The 25241-nt window shown below is 45.3% G+C and overlaps 1 protein-coding gene across 1 annotated transcript in view; it reads left to right on the forward strand.

Annotated features, from left to right (window-relative positions):
- Positions 1-4894: 4894 nt before the first annotated feature.
- LOC146186870 (glutamate-gated chloride channel-like) overlaps positions 4895-25241 on the forward strand; it is a 56314-nt gene continuing 35967 nt past the window's right edge. The window contains exons 1-4 of the mRNA XM_084607477.1: positions 4895-4991; positions 7868-7968; positions 21178-21242; positions 21744-21967. Of these exons, the coding sequence (XP_084463603.1) occupies positions 4906-4991; positions 7868-7968; positions 21178-21242; positions 21744-21967 (476 nt within the window). The 5' untranslated portion in view covers positions 4895-4905. The remainder of the gene's footprint in view (positions 4992-7867; positions 7969-21177; positions 21243-21743; positions 21968-25241) is intronic.

Genomic DNA, 25241 nt, shown 5'->3' on the forward strand with positions numbered 1-25241 from the left:
GCACTACATGTCCTGCCCCTGTCCATTTCTTCTTCTAAATTTCCACTAGAATGCCGGTAACTTGAGTTATTTCTCTGACCCACTCTGCACGCTTCCTATCTCTTAATGTTACCTCTACCATTCTTCGTTCCATAGCCCTCTGGGTTGTCCTCAACTTAAGTAGAACTCTCTTGGTTAGCCTCCACGTTTCAGCCCCATAGGTGACTACAGGTAAGATGCAACTATTGTATACTTTCCTCTTGAGCGATACCGGTAAGCTGCTAGTCATAATCTGCGAGTGCTTGCCAAATGCGCTCCATCCCAATCTTATTCTTCCTGTTATTTCCTTTTCATGGTCCGGATCTGCGGTTACTACCTGTCCTAAGTAGACATATTCGCCTACTACTTCCAGTACTTCGCTACCTAATGTAAACTGCTGTTCCTTCCCGAGGCTGTTGAACATTACCTTAGTCTTCTGCATATTGATTTTTCAAGCCTACCTTTCTACTTTCCCTGTCTAGGTCATCAATCATTATTTGCAGTTCATCGCCCGAGTTGCTTAGCAAGGCAATGTCATCAGCAAATCGCAGATTACTGAGGTATTCTCCATCTACCCTTATCCCTAACTGCTCCCATTCCAAGTCTCTGAATACTTCCTCTAAACAAGCTGTGAATAGTACTGGGGAGATTGTGTCTCCTTGCCTAACACCTCTCTTTATGGGAATTTTGTTACTTTCTTTATGCAGAACTATGGTTGCTGTGCAGCCGCTATATATATCTTCCAGCGCTTTCTCGTACGGCTCGTCTACCCCCTGATTTCGCAATGCCTGCATCACCGCCGAGGTTTCAACTGAGTCAAATGCTTTTTCGTAATCAATGAATGCTATGTATAAGGGCTGGTTATATTCCGAGCATTTTTCTATCACCTGATTGATGGTATGGATATGATCGATAGTAGAGTACCGTTTCCGAAACCCTGCTTGATCATTTGCTTGATTGCAGTCTAAGGTTGTCCTGATTCTATTAGCGATTACCTTAGTACATACCTCATACGTAACAGACAGTATGCTGATTGGTCTGTAATTTTTAATGTCCTTAGAGTCCCCTCTCTTATGAATGAGGATAATGTTTGCATTCTTCTATGGTTCTGGTACCGTCGATGACGCCAGGCACTGCGTATACAGGGTGGCCAGTTTTTCTAGTACGATATCCCCCCCCGTCCTTCAGCAAATCTGTAGTTATCTGATCCTCTCCAGCTGATTTCTCCCTTTTCAAAGTTTCTAGTGCTTTCTTGACCTCGTCCTTCGTCACTGGTGGAACGTCTGACTGTTTTTCCCTACCGCCAATCTCATTACGGTCCTGACTACTTTGGCTACTGTAGAGATTTGTATAGAACTCCTCGGCTACTTTAAATTTCCGCTTTTAAATAGATTTTAAATTTCCGCAAAAAAACAACAACAAAGAACGAGTGCATTGACGCACAGAAATGCAAGGGTAGAAGGCCATTCAAGACAGCACTCCAGTTGCAATGCGTATTCTGTCACATTTCATTGACTAGGATCCTGGGTCTACTCCTTCCGAATCCTCAGAGCCATATGCCATTCAGCCAGCATGCTTGATCTACTTGTCTTAACGTCGCTAACCTACATCCGAGGTTGACAATAGTGCTAAAATGTTCATTTTGTCTTGCTGATTTATGCGGCCACATTTTTACAAAATGGTTTTTGAAGCGTATACCCAGTTTAATCAACGGGCTTTTAAATCCAGAAAAGCACCTTTCACTATAATGAGAACAAAATGTGCAGAGGGCTCGTGATGAGGAATGAGAAGCCACATTCATCTTTGCGATAGAATATATTTTTCTATAGTTCGCTCGTCTTGTCGAATCATTTATTATTGCGCGCTTCGCGCAAACAGCAACACGTCAAACTGTATTTGCACCAGCGGACGGCGGACACTGTTTATCCGTCTTCGGCCATGGCTGCCCAGAATAGCATCGCATATGGCGGTACCAACCAGCATCTGCGGTAAGAAAAGCGGGAATACGATTAAGAAAACAGCAAGAAAGTTCCAAATAGATATGGATTTGAAATAGTAGTAGTTTGGCAGTATGGAGATGGGAACAGTGAGAAAAAAAAAAAAAAGACACCCTGGGACAACCCGAAGAAATCTCTCGCCTCAGGACAAACAAAAATGTTCAAACATTCACCAGATATTTTTTCTGATTCGTTGTTTGAGCAATCTGACCGGAACAGGAATGTCCAAAAGGGGTGGAGTTAATGAAAACTGCGCAATGAAAATGATGTCCACAAGGCAGAACAGAGTGCTGCATACGTAGAGGGAGGGATCGAGAAACACAAAAACCTGCGGCATACTTCGCAAATAAGACAAAAATTACATTAGCCCCTTCTATATGTAGCGCTTTTTGTAAGCGTTTGAAAAAGCGATTGTATGTGGCACTGTAGCAGCATCCGTATAAATACTTTGATAGTCATTAGCATTAAGACAACTACGCGGGATGGTCATTGACAGCTATAACTGCATAGGCAGCTTTTCTGAGTCTATTCAGTTCTTTGATCTCCAGAAATAGGTGTCTTCTTTTCTTTTCATCCTCTCTAATGAATATACAGGCAACGTTTGCCCTTGGCGCTTATTACCTGTTAGTTCGCTAGTAGTCAAAGACCATTGAGTTGAGTGTGGGCAGTATTAAGCTTTTTTACCGCACTGCCGATGCGCAAAACCGCGACAAAAAATAAAGCTACGGGGGTTCCTCGTTTCATCAGTAGCTCAGTGGCCACCCGGGGGGTGTTTTTCAACTAAAGCACGATGCTACGTGCAGCAGCTGATTCTTTTGATCGAATGGGCTTTTGACATCTTGAAGCTTTTTTTTCATGGCCAAAGCCGATTTTTATACTTCCTCTTAATAAGCATTGTATAAGAGACGATACAGCGGTAAATGGAAGGCAGAGCTGAACATAAACAAAAATATGAAATGCCCTTTCGAAGCTTCAGAATGATCAGAAACACCCGATTACCACTGATGTACGTACCTAAATTCTGCGTCGACAAATACCGATCTATATTTACATTCCTCGATTTAGACATATGGAAAAGAACATGGCAGATTGGCGCGGAGTATTCTGGAGCAGCGTGCCATAACTCGAAGGAGTGTCCCACAGTCATATACGCTTCCCTCCCTTCCCGAAGCTCAGCGGCTGGATCCCAGAGTCAAAGGCCGTTTGTCGAAACCCTTAGTGTGCGGTAAGGCGAACAAGAGGCAAAAGACAAAGCAGGGAAACATCCATCGCCTCTATTTTGGATCCCGGTCGCCCCCACCATCTTTGAAGCGGAAGGACGAGGGGCATTGTGGGAAAGAAGGTAGGCATTCACGAGCGGTTGGCAAGACTATTGCGGCTGGAGAAAGGGCGAGTAGCAAGCGGGGGCAAAAGCCTTGAACTAGGTTACACGCCGTCCCTTGCATTCCCCGGGCGAGGCCATACGCGGGTTCCTCCGACGCGAACAGCAGCCGGGCGTCTCGACTCGCAGCGACACGGGGACAACATGGTTGCACAATCTTCGAGCCACAGACGGGGATCATCCCGTCGTCTACGACATGACACCCCCCCCCCCCACGAAATCGCTCCCACAGGATATTCCTATTATCACCGCTTCCGCTGGCCACTGCTTACAACGGCAGCGCAAAAGCGTTTGAAAGCGCGTCACAGCGAGGCAAGAAGCTGAGACGTCTGTTCGAGCTGTGTGCCGTTGTAAGAGAGAGGAGGAGATGACATGGAGGGTCGCAAGAAAAAAATAGGCAGGGGTGGGGATCGCAAAAGGCGACAGCGGCACCAGCCTTCAGAGTTAGACGCTGGGAGCGACAGCGTTGGTGCAAAGTACGTCCTCCCCCGCTTGCACAGTGTGGTGAGCCTTTCCTTCTGTTCGTGATGTTCGCGTGACGAATGCTAAAATAAGGCGACAAAAAAGTAATTTTACACAGAGCACGACTGTTTGCATGTTCCGATCATATTTGTTGTTGCCGGAACTGTGTGTACCTTCGCAGACATTGCTGAGGATGGTCCCAGATATGTGCTTGAAAATGTCGGCGTTCCATAGCTTGTGTATGAGTACACTGTGGCTGCTTTTACTTAAAGCCTACATATGCACGTTCCTAAACTAGATATGAATTAACCAATTATATTAATGCTTCGGGGCTGCTCACTACAACCGCGCTGAACGTAAACGATGCTCAATATTTGCAACGAAAAGAAAGCGCAACTGGAGTATTTTAAAGATAAAAAATAATTGGTTCACAGGAAACGTAAGGCGCAGTATTTGCACTAATTTACGTTTTTGTGTACGTATTTGAGGCAGGTTATTTTTCTTCCCATTCAGCTTTCGGATATGTCAGGGCAACTATTTAAATCCTCGAAAGAAAATTATGCCTTCTGCTGAAAAGAGTCGTCTTTGCGAAGGAATGCTTTTATTTTTCATCTTACGCTCTTTTTATTTTTTCTTAAATCATTTTCAAAGCACGTTGCAACACAGATGTATATACCGTCTGGATTGTTCAACACGCATTCCAAATAGATCAGGGACGGACGTAGCGGCTGCATTTTGCTGGCCTAAAAATACACTCGGTCTTCAAATGCTTCAAAATACCATGATCGCACATCCCTTCTGGGAAAGCAATACTATTTATTGTTAAAAATAAAAGCAAAAGCAAAATGAGCCTTCTTCTAGCTCAACGCTATAGAAATCCTTTTCCTGAAGAACGTGGAGATCTGTGCATGCTCATATCCGTATTTACTCACAATCTTACTGGTATTTCATGCCTCATTCTCAAACTCATGATTACCAGAACAATACAACGATTACTAAACTACTGTGACTCATTTTTGCGTTTACTCCAGGGTCTCCAAACACACAATGGCTCGTCCAATGAACAAGAGGTATCTGAAACATGCGGTTGCTGTTGCCATATACCTCGCACTTCTCGACGCCGTCAACGCCCAGTAAGTATCCCTTATCTGTGGGCAATGGTCACCTCCGTGAATCGCGTTACATGTAAGCGCACTGTTAAAAGGGCTTTCTTTTTTTTCGCGGGCCATTACAGTTTGGCAAGAATGCTTCTACGCTCCACGAACGGTGCTGTGGTATGCCACAGTGCTTCGTTCATTTTCCAGCATTGCTAGAAATTCCTACGTAGTGCATCAGGCAACATTCAACAAAAAAAACGTAGCTTTTTTTAACAGGACAAAAAAGACCAAGAAAGGATGGAGCTACATCTTGCATAGAGCTCTTTTTTTCTCCTCGTCTCCCTTGTTAAACGCTGCGGTTTTCTTTGAACTAATGTCTGACCCACTGGCCTCAAAATATACTCTGTTAAATTTCAAGCAATGTTGTCATCTTCCTTCGGCAGTCGGCGTAGTTGGCACAGTGTGTTTATGCACCGCAGCGCACCTCCAGGTGGAACGTAACGCTAGCGAAGAGCTTTGAGAAACGTTTACAACGTCTTACTGAGTGGAGTGGTAGTAGAGCGGATTGCTTTGCTTCCCCGCCTAATTATAAACAGCTGACTTACGCTGAAAAAGATATGAATCGCACTTTCTTTTATTGTACTAAACCTGCTAAATATGGGGCATAATTTTATTTTTATAATGTATTTCCTTAACCTTGCTGGTTTTAATGTAATAGTAAGTACGTTGTTTTAGATAAGCTTAGCAATTTAGTTTCGCATTGGAGCACGCTATGTTATACTTCACGACGTTCGCTCGCTTGCTGCCAACTTCGCGCGTACGCAGCATTAGCGTATTCACCCCTCCCCCACCCTTGTTCATGCCCTCCGCTCTGCCGGCCGTAGAACCACTCTACTAAAGGTCTCTGTTTATCTTACCCTAAAGCACAAGGCGTATCACTCACACATAAATCTTAATGAGTAAAAAAATCGCAAGTGAATTGGTTTGGTTTGGTTTGTTTTGTGGGGTTCAACGTCCCAAAGCGACTCAGGCTACGAGAGACGCCGCAGTGGAGGACTCCGGAAACGTCGACGACCTGGGGTTCTTTAACGTACACTGACAACGCACAGCACACGGGCGCCTTGCTTTTCGCCTTCATCGGATTGTACTTCTTATGCGATTTCGCAATCACGCTTTCTTTCTTTTTTAGCATTGAGCGCATTCGGCTGAGCAAACATTAGCATATTGCTAGAAAAGCAATCAAACCCTCAATATAAGCAACACAAAAAAATGGATGAAGAAGCTCTCGAGGTCCCTGGCAGAAAATGAAACCTTGCCTTGCACACAACTTGTCCACAAGATCGCTCGTTAGAATGAGGCGTGCGAATAGCACCTTTTCCGATTCGAATCGAATATGAAGCCTATACCTTCCCTGCAGAATCGACAAATTCTGGAGCTTTTCTAGAGCATCGAATATGTGCAGAATAGTGATCGCACAGAATGGAACGTTTTGACTAATATCCTTTTACAATTGCTAATAATAGTACAAAGCGAGCAAGCACTACTGTTAAGCATTGAAGAGGCAGCATCGGCACTGTTTACGGCGATACTTTGAGGAGTTAAAGCTATAGGTTTTATAAGACCCAGCAGTAATGTTTATTCCCGGGTCTCATTACGAATTCACATGTTATGTTATGTTATGCAATATTGGTAACGTTACCTTATTTTATGTGGAATGTATGAGCTTCAAGTAATACTTTTATGTATACAAAATTCTAGGGGGCGCCTTGGAACACTAAAGTGTAATGAGGCAAAAGCCTTTGTTTAAAACGCCACTGATTTGGTGCGGCGTTCGAAGAAACACCAAATGAAAGGCGCAGCACGGACGCCGGGACCGAACGCCCGGCGGGGTGAGCATGCATATGTTTTGTCATTGGTCATGACCAGACGCGATGTCATGAACGGTTGTGACGCCATGATCCCGTCACATCCGGTCATTGCTGATAACACCATCGGGGGATAATTTCACAATGGTTTCACAATTCGCGAAGAAGTGGGACACTTCTCGCGGACGCACACACGGATGGATACGCTGGCAAGTCATGAGCCATTAAGGCTTTCACATTAAAAATTACCTTTCCTTAGTTTTGACGAAACTGAATAAAATTAGAAACAGACGCCTAAAAATGCTTAACGTCTCAGAATGCGAAACCGTAAGTCATGCCCATGAATATAAGTCATGATTATGTCTAACGTATATAAACAAAACCTCCACGAACAATCAGTGATTACATGACATGACTGCATAATGATTGTACGAACCTTGCTCCTTACAGTGCGTCACTGTCTTAACCTGATTCATGCTACTCTTTATGACTGTAGTGAGTCATGCCTATAGCCATCCCTGTTGACTTTCACATGTTTCATGGTCCATGACTATACATGGACTCCTACACCGATATGACCTCGTAAACGGCGAAGTGAGGTCATTCAAAGTTTATGTCATGTATGGCCAACGATGTATGGCCCAAAAACAAACGCTGGATAATCGAATATGTTGATCTAATAATCTAATATAATCTAATACAATATGTGGATCTTCAATTCGCTATTAAAGACGTTTGAGTACTCGCACTTTCTTTTACTGAGGACTTTATGTATCTCCGTCTTCAAAGAGTAGTGTAGCGGCAGTTAGATTCCAATTATACGTTGAATAACTTTAAGATCAATTTATGACCTTCAAACCTTCATATTAGTCAAAGCTGACCTCCTCCTTACTATTCTAAGTGGATTTCGCAAACTTTAGATTTCTCTTTTTTGCTATCATCTTTAGATCGCTTTACTGTAACTTGGCTTTTCGTCCTTGCCTTTGTGGGTTTAGCTAAATGAACCCAATAACAATGTCAATAAGTCCGTCCGCTCATTATTTGCAGGAGCAACATCCACTCATACGTTGGACGAGTGTTGAACGACATTCTCAAGCCGGAGAAATACGACACCCAAGTGCGGCCAGCAGGGACAAACGAGTCGACAGGTATGTGGCACAGAAAATAGGCGTCATTTTCAGTAAAGGTGTTTCTCTCGTAAATAAAGAGGAAGACGAGGGCTCGCGGAAAACGTGCAAGCGCTCATTTGAAGAGCTATGAGCACCCTGCTTACAAGGAACACAGTGAGAGCTCAGAAAAAAACGCACATCATTACACAGTAATAACATGATACGCAGTCATTCTTTAGCAACAAAAAAATAATTTCAGCACTGTTATATATTGTCACGAAGACAGGGATTTATGGGTATCGGCAACAGGGGCAGATACACACAGTCAATACAGAGGTTCCCGGGAAACGGTAACACGAAGACACAAGTTCACAGTCCTAGCTAGCCGAAGCGCGCGAGAGTCTCAAACTTCTTCGTCGTTCAAGCGCTACCTCGAACCGTCAGGTGGCATTATTCCCCCCTTCGAAAAAAAAAAAAAAAACCACAAGCTCGCAGAAACAAAAACTGATCCGGATGGCAAATACGGCTTTGAGCGGGTAAAATACGGCTTCATGCGAAGCACATGCAACAGGTCAGACGAGCACTGACGACTAGAACTCGGTGCAGTTCCGTCTGGAATAACCTCGTACGTAACTTCTGAGAGGCGACGCAACACTCTGTAGGGTCCGAAGTAACGATTGAGAAGTTTTTCTGACAGGCCTGGGCGCCGGACAGGTGTCCACACCCAGACTTTGTCACCAGGCTGGAACACGACATAGCGATGGCGGTCGTTATATCGGCGTGCATCTGTTGCTTGCTGTTTTGTAATGTGATTACGGGTGAGTTGGCGAGCTTCCCCAGCGTAGTTGGTGAATTCTTCTGCGTCAGCGGTAAGCAGCTGGTCGTCAGCCGCACATGGAAGCATAGCGTCGAGCATGGTCTGTACATCGCGTCCGTATACTAGGCGAAACGGAGTGAATCGAGTTGTTTCTTGGACGGCCGTGTTATATGCAAATGTGACATAAGGCAATATCTCGTCCCATGTTTTATGCCGGACATCGACATACATGGCGAGCATGTCCGCTATTGTTTTGTTTAGTCGCTCAGTAAGGCCATTAGACTGGGGATGGTAAGCAGTAGTCTTTCGGTGATGTGTCTGGCTTAGTTGGAAAACTTCTTCAAGAAGACGCGCTGTAAATGCCTTGCCACGATCAGTGATGACGTATGAAGGGGCGCCATGGCGAAGGACAATCTGCGTCATGAAAAATTGTGCCACTTCGGAGGATGTTGCACGTGGCACCGCCATAGTTTCCGCGTAACGTGTCAGATAATCTGTAGCCACGATAATCCACTTATTGCCAGCTGACGATAGAGGAAAAGGGCCAAGAAAGTCCATACCAATTTGGTCGAATGGTACTAGCGGTGGGGGAATAGGCTGCAGGAAACCTGCTGGCTTCAATGGTGGTGTCTTGCGTCGCTGGCACTCGCGGCAACCTCTAACGTATCGATGAACGCTGGCGGCAAGTTTGGGCCAGTAGTAGGCCTGGCGCACTCTGGTAAGAGTGCGAGCAAAGCCCAAGTGTCCAGCGGTGGGTTCATCATGGCAAGCATGAAGGATTTCATCGCGGAGATCTGCAGGGATGACTAGAAGATAGGCTCGGTCACTGTTGCCGGCGCTTTTCTTGTAGAGGATTCCGTCGCGCGTACAGAAGGATGACAAGTTCTTAGAAAACAGTCGAGATACTGTAGAATCGAAACCCTCCAGATGATCGATCACAGTTTTGAGGTCTGGATCAGCCCGTTGCCTGGCCTTTAAATCAGAGGAACTGATAATGCCAAGAAAATGGGCGTCTTCATCCGTACTGTCATGGGCCAACTCCACGGGTGATCGAGACAGTGTGTCGGCATCTTCGTGTTTACGTCCGGATTTATAAACGATAGAATAATCAAACTCCTGCATACGAAGGCTCCACCGTGCAAGACGTCCTGATGGATCTCGAAGACTAGCTAGCCAACACAAAGCATAATGGTCCGTCACAACTTTAAATGTACGGCACTAGCGGTAAGGTCGGAATTTCATTGTGGCCCAAACGACGGCGAGACACTCCCTTTCAGAAGTTGAATAGTTTGATTCTGCCCGAGAAAGGGTGCGGCTGGCATAAGCGATCTCTTTTTTCTTGCCTTGCTGGAGCTGGATCAGAACAGCACCCAGACCGACATTGCTGGCGTCGGTGTGAATTTCGGTCGCAGCGTCCTCATCGAAGTGTGCAAGAACGGGAGGGTTGTGCAGCCGTTGGCGCAGCTCGGTGAATGCCTCCTGCTGCTCGGAAGACCTGACATACGGGACGTCATCACGTGTCAGGCGCGTCAAAGGTTCTGCAATCTTGGCAAAATCGGCAATGAAACGGCGATAGTACGCGCACAGGCCCAAGAAACGTCGGACTGCTTTTTTCGTGGTAGGGATGGGAAAATTGGCTACAGCGGCTGTTTTATCAGGATCAGGCCGGACACCGTCAGCGCTAACCACATGACCGAGAAATTTTAGCTGCTGATATCCAAAGTGACATTTTTCCGGTTTGAGTGTCAAATCGGCCGAGCGAAGAGCGTCCAATACCGCTCGCAGCCGCTGAAGATGTTGGTCAAACGTTTCTGAAAACACGATGACGTCGTCCAAATAAACCAAACAGGTTTGCCATTTAAGACCAGCAAGTACGGTGTCCATCATTCTCTGGAAAGTCGCTGGCGCTGAACACAGACCGAAAGGCAATACTTTAAATTCATATAAGCCATCGGGTGTCACAAAGGCAGTCTTTTCCCGATCGCGCTCATCCACTTCTATCTGCCAATAACCACTTTTTAAATCAATGGAGGAAAAGAACTTGGCATTGCGAAGTCAATCGAGTGAATCGTCGATACGGGGCAACGGATATACATCTTTCTTTGTGATGTCATTCAGTTTCCTGTAATCAACGCAAAAGCGCAGCGTGCCATCCTTTTTCTTAACCAACACGACTGGCGACGACCACGGACTTTTAGACGGCTGAATAACATCATCATTAAGCATTTCCTGGACTTGTGTCCGAATTGCCTCACGTTCTTTGGCCGAAATACGGTACGGCTGCTGTCGAATAGGTCGGGCATCGTCAGACGTTAAGATGCAATGCTTGGTGATAGAAGTTTGCCGGACTTTCGATGATGAGGCAAAGCACGGGGCGTACTCCAGCAGTAAGGCACGTAGGGCGCGTTGTTGACAGAAAGAAAGGTCACTGCTAACATCGATGTGGTCTAGAACACTGGGAGTATCAATAATGTCACATGCAAAACATTCAGAAACTTCCTTTAACAGTTCGCCGAAAGCGATGGCAGTAGAGCGATAGAGGTGGCGAGGTTCATTCGTGAAGTTCGTGACGAGAAGCTCAGAGTGACCATTGCTGAGAATAATTAAGCTTCGAGCTGAGCAGATGCCATGAGAAAATAAAAGCGAACGGTTGCCTTCAGCTATTATCGGCCCGTCACGAAGCCCGTCGCACACAACACTCACAAACACGCTGGAGCGGGGAGGCACTGAAACACACTCGGCTGAAACCCGAAGGGCGCACGTACCTAGGCCATCGGTGGGGCTGGCAGCCGCTTTCTCCGTTGAGAACGAGACCGTTCGCTGTCGGAGATCGACGATAGCGCCATATTCCCGCAGGAAATCCACACCGAGAATCAAATCACGAGAGCATTCCCGGAGAACGACGCAGCTGACAACGAACGTTGACGTACAAATCTGGATTCTAGCCGTGCACTGTCCAATAGGAGTAATTACATGCCCCCCAGCGGTGCGTATTTGCGTGCTACACCATGGTGTCATAACCTTCCTAAGGCTCGCTGCCAGTTTCCCACTCAAAATCGAAAAGTCTGCTCCGGTATCCACTAAAGCGCTGACATTATGACCATCGATGCACACAGGGATGTCCAGCGATAGTCGGTCTCGTGAACCAAACGCTGTCGTTTCTGCTCCAAAATCCATATCTGTTCTCATTGAGGGGACTTCTTTGTGCTGACATTTAGCGGCCCCGCCCCCTGAGGTCGCTCTACTCAGTTTTCCCGGTGGGGGCTTGGCGAGCGACCAGGCGGTGCTCGCGGGAAGTCACCAGTTGCTGAAGGGGTTTGCCGACGTGGGGATGGAGACCTGGATTGTCGGCGAGCCATCCGGAGGCTCTCTTGTGCGAGGTTGTCTCCAATGTCACGAGGTAGTTGTCCGAACGTGCGTCTAGGTGCGTTAGTGTAAAAACCTTCCGGTCCGAGTTCCCGATAAGGGCACCACCGGAAAATGTGACCAGGTTCCCCACAGTGGTAGCAAAGGCGGCGGCTCCGAGGGGCCCGCCAGACGTCCGTTCGTTGAATGTTTGACCGCGGTGGCCGCACGTACCGCGTTGGCTGCTGTACAGGAATGTATTGCGTTGGCTGCTGGACGGGCATGCACTGGGTTGGTGGTAACGTAGACAACGGAGCTTGGACGGGAACTGGGCGTCGGAGAATGTCAGCGTAAGTCGGACGAGAATAATCAGGCACAGGGGTACTTTGAGCTTCAGCAACAAGCAGAGATGGCTGCGTGACTTGCTGAATCTCTTCGCGGATCATATGTGCGAGAGAATCACCCCTGGGTTGGAACGTGCCACAAACCTTCTGCAGTTCCTCGCGTACAATTGCACGAATAAGATTGCGGAGGTGTTCAGTATTGCTTACAGCAGCTGTAATAGGCTCGGCAGCAGTCGTAGCGAGGATTGGACTGTCGTAGACCGCCGAGCGGCGCTGGTGTAGGATCTTTTCCATGGTGACAGCCTCTGTTAAAAATGAGGTAACTGTAGTTGGTGGGCTACGTACAAGACCAGCAAAAAGCTGTTCTTTAACCCCATGCATCAGGTGGCGCAGCTTTCTCTCTTCAGACATGTTGGGATCCGCACGTCGAAATAGTTTCGTCATGTCCTCAACATACATCATGACAGACTCGTTTGGCATCTGTTTCCGAGATTGTAGAGCACGTTCTGCTCGTTCGCGCCTATCCAGGCTGACATACGCCTCTACGATAAGACGGCGGAACTGAGGCCATGATGTTATTGTGCCTTCTCGGTTCACATACCATGTCAAGGCATGGTCTTCCAGGCAGAAAATGGCGTTCCGTAGCTTTAAGTTGTCGTCCCACTGATTAAAGGATGCGACTCGTTCGAACTGAGTTAGCCAATCCTCAACGTCTTCATGCGCAGTGCCATGGAACGATTTCGGCACTCGGGGGTTTTGAAGGTAAACAGGAGTACCTTGCATGACCGACGTAGTGCTTTGCGTGGCTGGCCGGAGGTTCGTTGTTGAAGTGGACTCCAAGGGCCCGTGTTCGGGAGGAAGTCCCAGGTTCCTCCGGCTGACGCGATGAACTGGCGTGTCCACAGGCAAAAGCTCGGTGTCGTTGGTTCGCGGAGGGGTGTGAGATATTGAGAGGACAATTACCCAGCGGCTCCACCAAAACTGTCACGAAGACAGGGATTTATGGGTATCGGCAACAGGGGCAGATACACACAGTCAATACAGAGGTTCCCGGGAAACGGTAACACGAAGACACAAGCTCAAGAGTTCACAGTCCTAGCTAGCCGAAGCGCGCGAGAGTCTCAAACTTCTTCGTCGTTCAAGCGCTACCTCGAACCGCCAGGTGGCAATATATATATATATATATATATATATATATATACTGGGTGTCCCAACTAACTTGAACCAAGGGGGATACAAAATAATACATTTGAGGTAGGTCAGTGAAACCAATTGCATTCAACTGCCAGCCTCCTTGCGCACTACAGGCGATTTTTTGTTTTGCAATTACTTAATTAGCTAATTATGTTAATTTTCTAATTGATTAAATATCGACTTTAGACCAAACATGTGAATTGGAAACTTGTAGAGCACCTTCAGAAACCCCCATTCCATTAATTGCGATAAAGAAAGTCTCACGCGTATCTTTTTTTCTGGGCTCAAAAGAAAGCCCGCGAAATACAAATAATACCACGTGACTAGTGCATTTGTGCGCCGCGATTGTGGTGCTCTCATTCGTGGTTTGTGCGAAAGAAATTAGCTGCGGCCGTGTCTCCTTTTCCCCGTTAAAGCGGCAGGCCGATATGCCTGCGATGGCTTCTTCGCCCGCGTTCGACAGCGGGCCCACGTGATGGTGCAAGTAGCACCGAGAGCGGCGAGCCGACACCACCGGGATTCTAGCAAACCCTCCTTCTCTCAAATCAGCGAACTTTACGGCAAACGGATGAGCGATAAGGTATCAGCCACTGAATCTGCGCGTACAGGCTTGGGTAAAGGGGCGAGATGACATGTGACTCGACTAAAATTAGCGCTGCACCTTCATTTGCCGGTTCTTTATCGTCATCCGCCTGTCGTGATGTAGGCTGCTGCGGTGCACAGGCCTGGCCAAGATCGCGGTGACGACGGGCGAGCTCGAGCTCGCTCCAACCATCTCCAACATTTCTGCCTGCCGCTGCAACGGGACCATCGGGTCACGGCCGCATCTGATTTCGTTCGCTCAAACCACGACTGAGAGCACCACGATCGCTGCGCTCAAATGCGCTAGTCACGTGGTATTATTTGTATTTCGCGGGTTTTCTTTTGAGCCCGGAAAAAAAGATACACGTGAGACTTTCTTTATCGCAATTAGTGGAATGGGGGTTTCTGAAGGTGCTCTACAACTTTCCAATTCACATTTTTGGTCTAAGGTGAATAGTTATTAAATTAGAGAAATTACCATAATTAGCCAATTAACTAATTGCAAAACAAAAAATTTCCTATAGTGCGCGAGCAGGCTGGTAGCTGTATGCAACTGGTTTCACTGACCTACCTCAAATATATTATTTTGTAACCCTTGGTTCAAGTTAGCTGGGACACCCGGTATATATCAAATAAGCGATATTAATGTCTATATATATATATATATATATATATATATATATATATATATATATATATATATAATATGCGATATTAATGTCTTCAACCGGACGGTTGTTAACTAGAGTAGCAGGGGCACGACGGAGAATGTAAAACTACTCTGAGTAATGGAATAGAAAGCATAAGTAGCTTCCATAGTATCCGATCAATACATGATGCATTTTTGAACATCTGGCTGAAGTTTCTTGAATTTCAAATTTGAATATTTCTTTTCTTTCTTACTGCCTGTCTTTTTTTTCCTTTCTTTTCCTTCCCTTCTCTCTTTCTTTAGCTCATTTTTCCTTTACATCCATCCTTTCTATCTTTCATTCCTCTCTTTCTTTCTTCCTTTATTTATTGATTTCCGTTCTAAACAACGGAGGAGGCCGAAATAAATGCTGTAAAATTGCAGCTTTAGAACCCTGCGACCACCTTAATGCACTGCAGCAAAAAAAGCCTGATTATATATATAAAAGCATGTCACTCAACTTTTCCGATTATCCTATTTTATTTTACTGACGATTTCGGACGGCGCACCGCCCTTCAGGGAACTATTGAGTCTCAGGTTTAACCTGAATAAGGACGGTCCATCGTCTGGATGTCGGTAAAATAATATAGTATAATCGGGAAAGTTATGTGATTTCCTAACTGAATTTCCCTGGCCCATTACTCAAACGTCTGGTATGTATACTCATTATATATATATATATATATATATATATATATATATATATATATATATATATATATATATATTATATGACACAGAAAAAAAGAGGAAGCTTGGCACGGTCAAAAACATCGATAAACGCAAAACCGTGTTAAAACTCTTTACCTGACATTTAGGCCTTATCCTGTCCGAGTCTATGCAAAAGAGCCGCCTATATGGCCAAGAAAACAAAAATTCTCGAGATTCCTGCAGAATCTGCTCTAGAAAAATGCGTAAGCCTGAGCGTTGCTGTGTTGCCCGCGAAATATGTGAGCGGAATTCCGCGAGGGACAGATACTACGCCTTTCTTCTCCTGTGAACGGATTATAGACAGCCGATTAACTTGAACTTTGATGCGTTCAACGGAACGCTTGTTGTATTCGAGAAGGGGCTCCAATACACTGTGTCACACTTGACGGCCACTGAGTGGAGGTGAAAAGCAAGGCTCCCGTGTGCTGCGCGATGTCAGTGCACATTAAAAACCCCAGGTGGTCGAAATTTCTGGAGTCCTCCACTACGGCGTCTCTCATAGACTGAAGTTGCTTTGGGATGTTAAACCACCTCAAACCAAACCAAACCAAGTAACCGGAAGCGGCGAATCGAAACTGGAAGTTGGCTGATGGCCATCTTGGAACCCAATTTCACACTTAATTGGCTCTAATAATTACCTAATTAATGCATATCGCCTATTTTCTCTCTTGCACACCTTTAATTGACGCTGATGGTACCATCGGATATATCCGATGGTACCATTCTTTTTTCGCTATAACAAATAGTTTCTCTTTTACAGCTTCGACACGATCATGGCAACGCGAAGGCCACCTACACAGCCATACAATGCGTACGAATTCTAAACAAAACAATTAGGTAGCATACAGCTGTTTAGTCAAAAGAGGCCAGCACGTCTCTGCAAGATAATATATGATGTTAAAGTAGCCGTAGAAACGCGCTGCAAAATATGATGCGTTGTCTGCTGTAGGTGAGCAACATAATGGCGGAAAAAAGCACGCATTTGCGTGATATGCATTTGGCGCACTGGCAGTCATATAATCATCCACAACTTCCGCATAGAAAAAAAAAAGAAAAAGATTTTTGTACAATAACAACGGAAGACCTAAAGACATGTATGGTGTTACTTCTACTCGTTAAAGTACAAAACAAAGTTAATTAACATGATATGTACAGAAGTTAGGTCTTCTTGAAAAATAATTATTAAAACAATTATTACAAGGAGATAACAAGGGAATAATCTATTGCGAAACATTAAACAATCACAGTGAAGTGTAAGTACTGAACAAAGTCGTAAATATGGGAGGTCCTTATTGCTGATACTTATACTAATATATTTAGGTTATTCAGTAGCCACAGGTAAATTATTCTCAACTGTTTATATACTGAAATTTATCTTATCTGTTTTAAGGTACTATTTTTTGAAGCTGCGTTTCCTTTAGGTTAGAACATTTCGACGTAAACTGGTGATGTCAGCTAACGTAAGGTAATGTTCCTTTCCGCTAGAATTCGCACAGAAGTCAACATGCGTAAATATCGCAATTTTTTTCAAGTGATATCTATCAAAGGGAGTGCTATGTTGGTCGTAGAACGCATTGGCAGTGAGGCGTAATGTCATTTTCTCATGACGAAAATATTAAGAAAACTTCATAGATTGCACTCCATACCAAAAATGAAAACTAATTTGCGAGGCTACCAATGTTTTGCATTGTTGTCGTTTTACAGAAATAGGAAGGATGTATCTGTTATTTAACAAAGCAACTGAGGGTATGAGCTGCATGAAGAATAGATTTTGCGATCACCCTGTTGTCAGTTGATTGAGTACTATACACGAACAGTTTTAATCGTATTCAAAACCTGAAAACGCAGAGTCGAACGTTATAACGTGATTCTCTTGGATTTCTGTACATTCCGTAAAACATTACTGCTTTGGTTTTAAAACAGTTTTCATTCAGATAATTGTTTTAGGACAAGCATGAAGCCTTGTTGCGAGGTGCGGGGTTTAGGTCAATGAGGCAATTGCGACCTAAAAGAAAAGGAGAGCCCCAGGCCCTTAAGAGGTAGCGGGCTCCCCGTGCAGCCGTTCTCGTCAGCTGCTGGAGAAGAACTACTTCTTCCTCGCTGCTATCCACGCTCCGCACATCGTGGTCACGTGGCGCAGGCGGAGAAGCGATGGTTCTTGGGTGGCCGAGCCGGGGCCACCCACGAGATCCGATGCCGGAGTTCCATGCAGAGAGAACCGAAACGTACCATACTCCTCCCCCCGATGAAGTCCTTCGCCGAGGCTGCGTTCCCAGATGCAGGGTCGGGAGAAGGCGAACACGAGGTACAACACTCGCGCTCGCTTTGCACGCACACACACAAGTTCGCGGAAACCCTTTGTAAGTGGTACCCTAGCGACGAACGACCACCAGATGTCGTCTGCTGAAACTCTCCCCCTGCTGGTTCCTACTGACCAAGTATTCGGTTTCAGGAGGTCGTTTTTATTGAGGTGATATTTCGCTGAGGCGCCTTTGTTTCGCTGCTTTTCTTTTCGTGCAGTTTCGAGCCCAAATGTACTGGCTCTTTACAATTATAACATGCCAATGGCCTCTTTTTTCAAGTTCTGCCTAATGATTATTACTCTTCTCACACCCTAACTCGTCGGCTCTGTGGGAAGTATCAGGGCGCAGTGAACCATGGCCTTTGATGTGGATTTATACACGAGGCTTCTGTTGCTTTCAGGGTTGAGTTTATGCTCCGGATACACGTTTCTCAAATCTTGCCAAGACTTAGCCGGCCTAAAGCTGCAGCTTGCCACGTATCCATCTGCAAGACGCACTGCTTTCTCCACGGATAGTCTCTCTTTCTTGTCCCTAATCCACAAACGAATGTTTTCAGGCAAGGTCTCATAAAATTGTTCAAGGCAGGTCAAATCATTTAGCTTCTTGAAATCTTCTACCTTTGAGCCTTTCACCCACTGCGTTGTCACTAATGTGCAGACAAATTCCAAGAAGTTTTCATTTTGTTTTTGTCCAGACGTGCAAAATCTCCTACGGAACTCTTCTGTTGATAGCCTGTACTTCGCGAGTAGGCTCGACCTCACCATATCATAATCACTCGCTTCGTTATTACTCAAGCGTGCCACGACCTGTGAAGGTTCTCCGGGAAGCAATGCCATCAACTTTACAGGCCACATGCCGCGGATAATTGAGTGTCTTTCGCGCATCCTGTCAAAATTGATGAGATAGAGAGCGATGTCATCACCAATTTTGAACGGCTGATTCCTTCAGCCGTTCAAAATCCTTGAGGCCTGACGACACTTGCACCACGTTGTATCCTTGCCCGTTCGAGCCTTGTCTTTCCGATCTCGAGCTCAATCCTTTAGCTTTTTCTCTCAGCTTCCTACTCAGCCTCCCTCCTTTCCTTCTCCTTCTGCTTCTCTCGCTCATCAGATTTCTCTTTTTCCATTCGGCATATAATTTCCCAAGCATAATTTAGCTCGTCCTCTTCAAAGCCCACCTCTACAATAGGAAGGTGATTTTCTGGCTTTCTCTTACTTTGGCTTTCCTCTCAACCTAGTTCAGTTGCCAACAGCAGCAGTTCATCTTTACTTACCTAACTTCTTTAGGTTCATGGTTGATGCGAGCCGATTACAAAGTCTTCAAACTAATCGCACACCCAGTAGTGATTATTGAAGTCCCAGAACAGAAACCAGTTCTAGCTCGTCTAGCAATACGTAGTCGCTCCAGCACTCACCCAACCTAAAGTCTGCGATAGCCGCTGTGACTCTCGGAGTCATAAGCTGCGAAGTCCGGCGATCCCAGATTGAGGTCGCCCCTTGAACTGCGGCTTTCACGCCTTCACATTGAACAGCGACGAAGGTGACTCCTTGAGCCACGTAGCGGAGCTCCGTTTATCCCGGATCGTCGAAGACGCTCTCCGGTCAGCAGTTGTCCTACAACCTTGTCCTCATCTCGCCACTACTATCAGAGTGTTGCAAGCTACGGCGGCAGACTTCTTGAAAATGTTTAAAACAGGTCTTTAATTAGTCAATTGCTACCCAAAACAAAATAGGAGGGCCTTAGACCCTTAAGAAGTAGCAGGTTCCGCGTGCTGCCGTTTTCGTCCGCGGCTGGAGAAGAACTACTGCTTCCTCACTACTAGCCGCACTTCGCACATTATGGTCACATGACCGAGGCACGGTTCTAGGAAGTGATGGCTCTTGGGTGGACGAGCCGGGGACACCCCCCTGGTCCAATTCCGGAGTTCGATAAACCAAGATTCGTAACGTAACAGCGTGAGAAAATGTTCATTTTTCATTCCAATCAATTCTGTGTGACTATAAAGAACGATAGAAAAATACTTGTGTCATCGGCAAAGATTACAAATTTTGCTTGATGGCCAATGCCTACTCGATCATTAACATAGAAGTTCAAATTACCGCTCGAGAATATTTCTCTGTCGTAAACGTCAAATTATTTTCCTAGTTTGACAATTGACCTCATTTACTTAGAACGATTAATATTGGTTTTGTAAACAGGAAGATACAGCGGAGGTGGTTTGCCCCTAATTCCATACAATTGTAGTTTACTAAGAAAACTGGGAATGGACTGATCAAACTCCCACGTGAAACCGACAATATTAGTATAAGGCAGAATATTTTCAAAGGATCTTCATGATATCAGTACCCCTTATTATGTAAGAGTGCCTAAAAGCATGCGTCACAGCCTCCAGCAATTATTTTCGTTGGGATTTGCAATCTGCGCACACACATCCTTTTACAATTGCATAGACAACAGCTTGAACAAGTCGTTTGCACATGACTTTTGTTAGGTTTTTGACTTGAGAAGAGGAAACACTGGCTACTATGTTGTTTGTAGAGCACAAAGTCCTAAGGTAAAATTTCGAAAAACGGTAAACCTTATTTCACCTCATTTCCTAACACTTTCCCTTTACCCCAATCCACCTGCGAATCATATAAAAAATTCCTTAGTATTGTAATACGTGTAAATAGTTGCAACGTCAACAGCGGCGGCTGCTCGATTTCCATTCTGGGCTTATTAACAAAAGCAACGCTAAACCGATTACGTGGGTACTGAACATTCCTCGTGAACTCCAGGACTTGGTGCGTTCGAGACATTTTTTTGAAAGATACAACCTAGAGCGCATATTTACTTTGCTGTGCAAAAGCCTGAAGCGCGCTTTATTTTGGGTGCATGTAAAAAAGTCAGCGCAAGCGAATACTTAATTCCAATACAAAAGGAACACTGTGTACGGTTACCAACAGTGAAATTATGTGCGCTTGAGAAAGCCAGAACTATCATTGGTGTATGGCGTCCTAACGTCATAGTTATTTTCTAGCACTTCTGACGTAACTTCGAGGATTCACTGCACTAATGGCTCAACATAGCCTAAGGTTGCTGGGTCAAGAGCCTTGAATACACGAGTCTTGAACAGATGACCTGACCTACATGACCACCACACAGAGGTTTACGGCTGCGCGCCCAAAAATATGTCAGCACATCATTCTAGCACAGGGCTGATGACCGTGTATGGACTTCCCCAGTGGATTTAACATAACAAGTGGGCTTTCCTTCGTATTTCAGGTCCGGTGGTAGTCAGAACCAACCTGTATGTCCGATCCATAAACGACATTGATGACAACGAAATGGTAAGCGACAAGAAGCGTTCATTAGGAATTTTCATTTTTATTTTATTTTCTTAAAAGCCCCATTAGGGCGCATCACTCATCAGTTGCGAAATTCTTGGGAGCATTTTCATGGGAGTATCTGCTTTTCTCACTATCAATACACTTCAATGATTGGGGGATGAAACAACATTACTTGATAGGCTGTTCCTGTCGGCAGCTCTTAGGAGAACAAGTTAATAAGAAATGGTTACAGTGCTTCAGCACACTTCACCCTTTTTTACTGAGCGCTGCTTCATCGGCTAAGAAATACTTGACAATTAAATAGCCTAAAAGTATCTACTCTAAGATAGGAGAAACATGTAAACGATTTAAACTTGCTTTCATGAAGGCGTCATATAAAAAGTTCCTACATATTAACTTTGCTGAGTAAATTTTTTTTTCTTGCTCCTGGTTGCCTGCGTTCAGTACTTACTTATCCTTCCGTAAGAAACGGTGCCATTTTGTGGGGGCTTTTATTCTCAGGCCTATAGCGTGCAGCTGACGTTTCGCCAGCAGTGGAAAGACGACAGACTGAAGTACAATGACCTCAACGGTCAGTTGAGATACGTCAACCTGGACCAACCATCAAGGCTCTGGCTTCCGGACCCGTTCTTCTCGAACGAGGTCACTGGGAGTTTCCACAACATCATGCAGCCGAACGTCCTTGTCAGGATATATCCCGACGGCACTGTACTCTACAGCACAAGGTAGGAGAGTGTCCTGGTACAGGAACAGGGTAAGCTCTTGCTGTACTAGAAACATGAGAGCGAACAAACCTTGCAGTCTTACACTTTCTATCATCGCTGTTGTAACGTCAACTGTCTTGTAGCCGCTGTATATTGACCCATTTTACATTGACATCTGATGAGAGCGGATATCACATGTTTAGCTTCAGTGTTTTCTTCCGTCTGAAGAGAGGTGAAAAGCACAAGGCCAGGCGCTAATGAAGTGAGAGCCAGTCAGCACGCGCGAGTCGGACCCTATTCGCCTTTCTGTTCCCCGTCTTCAAGCTTATCATTTGACAAAATCATTTCAGGCTCTTTGAACTATCACCCGCATGACAAACAAACTGGTGTTCAATTCAGATTTAGCTGCCTGTGGACGCATAAGCGTTACAGCGGGCATGCGATTGCGAGTGAGTTTACAGCGTTTGCGAAGGCCAATCTCGTCGGGCAACAGCGCGAAGACGCAATCCATATGAATGAAATCTGAAAGCCGCTTCGAATCCAGCAGAAGACTAGTGTAAGGATGCATCACCGGATGAAGTCATTTCGTGAAATCAACTCTCGCTGGCATTGACAGCATCTTCTCTTCTGAGGATTTGAACTGGCCAAGGTCAACGTTAAGAGCCATGAATGCAACAAGAGGGAGGGTTGTTCACTGGACACTGCACGTTGGCAAGAAGTCGGAACACACTATAATGAAAGACGCCGCAGCCGAGGCCTGAAGTACTGTGCGCGCAAATGTACCACAATTCCGAAAATGCTAGCTATGTGCGGCCTGTAGCAAATAAATTTATCGTTAAAATTCAGTGTTACGATGAGACGAACCTGTAGTTAAAATGTTCACCTGGGAAGCCCTTCTGTATTTTAAATGATGTAACATTTACGGTAACCCTGTTGTGGCATGACTGGTGTAGCGAAAGCTACTCTGGGGAAGATTTTCAAGACCTCGGATGGCCGCAGCTACGTCGTGAATAGGCGTAGCTTCGAGCAGAAGAAGAAAAAGACGACGACGAGAAGAAGACGAAGAAGAAACAGAAGAGGAAGAAGGAGAGGAAGAAGAAGAACGCGCGGTCACGCGCAGCTAACGCATTCGTTTCACATTCGATTCAGCAGCGTTGAACCCTTCTCATTTTTTTCGTCTCATTAATTAGCACTCGGTCATCTGTTTCTTTTTTAATATATACATACTGGTAGATCTGAAAACTATACTCCTAATTTCTCATGTTTCTGGTAACCGCGAGAACATGGTCAATTTCATAGATGTGGGAAATACCTTTTACCCTTTTGCTGATAGTGGTGATAACGATAACCAAATGGAAACTGCGCTTATAAGAAATACGTTATGCAGCTCTCGTCCCACTATGATGTTTGTATGGCGGTCAAATACACCAGTAATGCCAAAACGTCTAAATTTGAAACTTAATCCACAAGAGCGAATAAAATCCTAACGCTTAAAACAAGAAAGTGAACTGTCAAGTGAATGGTGACGCTGCCTTTCTTCAAGGATCTCCACAATACAATTTCTGACGCAGTGCAGATCGCTTGCGAAGACGGCGAAAAGGATCAACACCTCACTTTCGATGGTTGGCCTTTTGTATCTAATAAACGCTCGAAATTTTCTGTCAGTGGGGCATAATGTTCGTTACTGTCTGCTGCTTTATCAAGCAAGAAATATCAGTAAAATAACCAGTCTCCCTTAACAACAATTGTTTTTGGACTAATTTGCGATTTCGTGCTCGATCTATTGAAGAATCAACTAAAAAACACTACAGACAAGGGAAAGAAATATAAAATATGGCACCTAGTTTTACTATGTTTCGATGCTTCTTTCTCTTGTGCATCGCTGTTTTTAGCGCATTCTAGTTGCAATGGTGTCTGTATCCTGCGTCCCTTTAAAATTCAGTCATTTCATTGCAGTTGATTTAAGTGGATAGAAGCAACGCCTATTGTGGAAAATAACTAACAGTGTTAGTAAACAGAGCGCGTAATAAAATGGTGTAAACGCATGAGTTTTTATATTGTTACGGGGAAATTGGTTTAATATTTACAAAATATACGGGGAAAGCATCACAGCTACGCACAGTAAGCCTAAAGCAAAGTCTCAGTACAGCTTGTCCCCGAACGAGTGTACACGCAACCCCGACCGCTTTGTCTCCTTTTTCACATGCGCAACCCCGCGCGGCTCAGCGTAATTGACGTAGCAGTTTCCCACTGGACAGATGAAGGTCGTCCTCGAGAGAGTCAAGCAGATTGCGAATAGCAGCGTTTCATCGTGCCACATGAGCCAGCTGAGTCGTCTGCAAGCATCGATTTGTCCATGTTAGTTTAGCGATGACGTAGGTTACTTCACTTAAACGACTTACAACACGAAGGGTCCGGGATATGGCCTCAAGAACTTCTGGTACATGCAATATTGATATTCAATATTGGTATTGCCACAAGAACTTCTTGTACAGTCCACAGCGTCGCAATGGCGTCCAAAGCCAAACCAGATCTCCGGGTTAAGTTACTGCAGCATGAGCCGCATAATACCGAACCTTCGTGCGGTCTTGGGAGGCGATAGTTCGTAAACGAGTAAGGCGACGCGCATCTTCAGCAAGACAAAGATGTTGCGACACGGATGGGTCATCGCGCACCGAGAATGGAAGAAAGGTGTCCAGGAAGGTTGATGGTGAGCGCGCGTAAGGATGAAAAAAGGAGAATATCCGGTCACTTGATGTCGAGCTGTTTTGTAAGCGTGAGTTACAAATGGCAAGACGGCGTCCCATTTCTTGTGATTTGATGTTACGTACATCGACATCATGTTAATGAGAGTCCTGTTTAGACGCTTGGTAAGGCCATTTGTCTGAGGATGGTAGGGGAGTAGAATGACGGTAGTCGGAGCGACAGAGTCGGAAAAGGTCTTCCACGATATCTGCAGTGAACTGCCGACCGCGATCACTAATGATCACTCGGTGGGTGGCATCGTGGCGAAGGACGATTTGGTGTAATAAAAGGTTCGACACATCGGTTGCTTTGGCAGAAACGAGAGCAGACGTCTCCACATACCGGGTCAAATAGTCAATAGCGACGATAATCCAGCGATGCCCTTCAGACGATTTGGGAAAAGAACCAATCAGATCAATCCCAATTTTCTCGAAAGGCGACCTAGTGAGCTTTACAGGTTGAACAAGACCAGCAGGTGGCGTGGTGCTTCGTTTCAGACGTTGGCAAGGGATACAACTTCCTACATAGCGCTTCGGTGTCGTGCACAACC

This window comes from Amblyomma maculatum, chromosome 6 (genome assembly GCF_055883805.1).
Source record: "Amblyomma maculatum isolate TAMU_Amacu chromosome 6, ASM5588380v1, whole genome shotgun sequence".
In the NCBI taxonomy this organism is placed as follows: Eukaryota; Metazoa; Arthropoda; class Arachnida; order Ixodida; family Ixodidae; genus Amblyomma; species Amblyomma maculatum.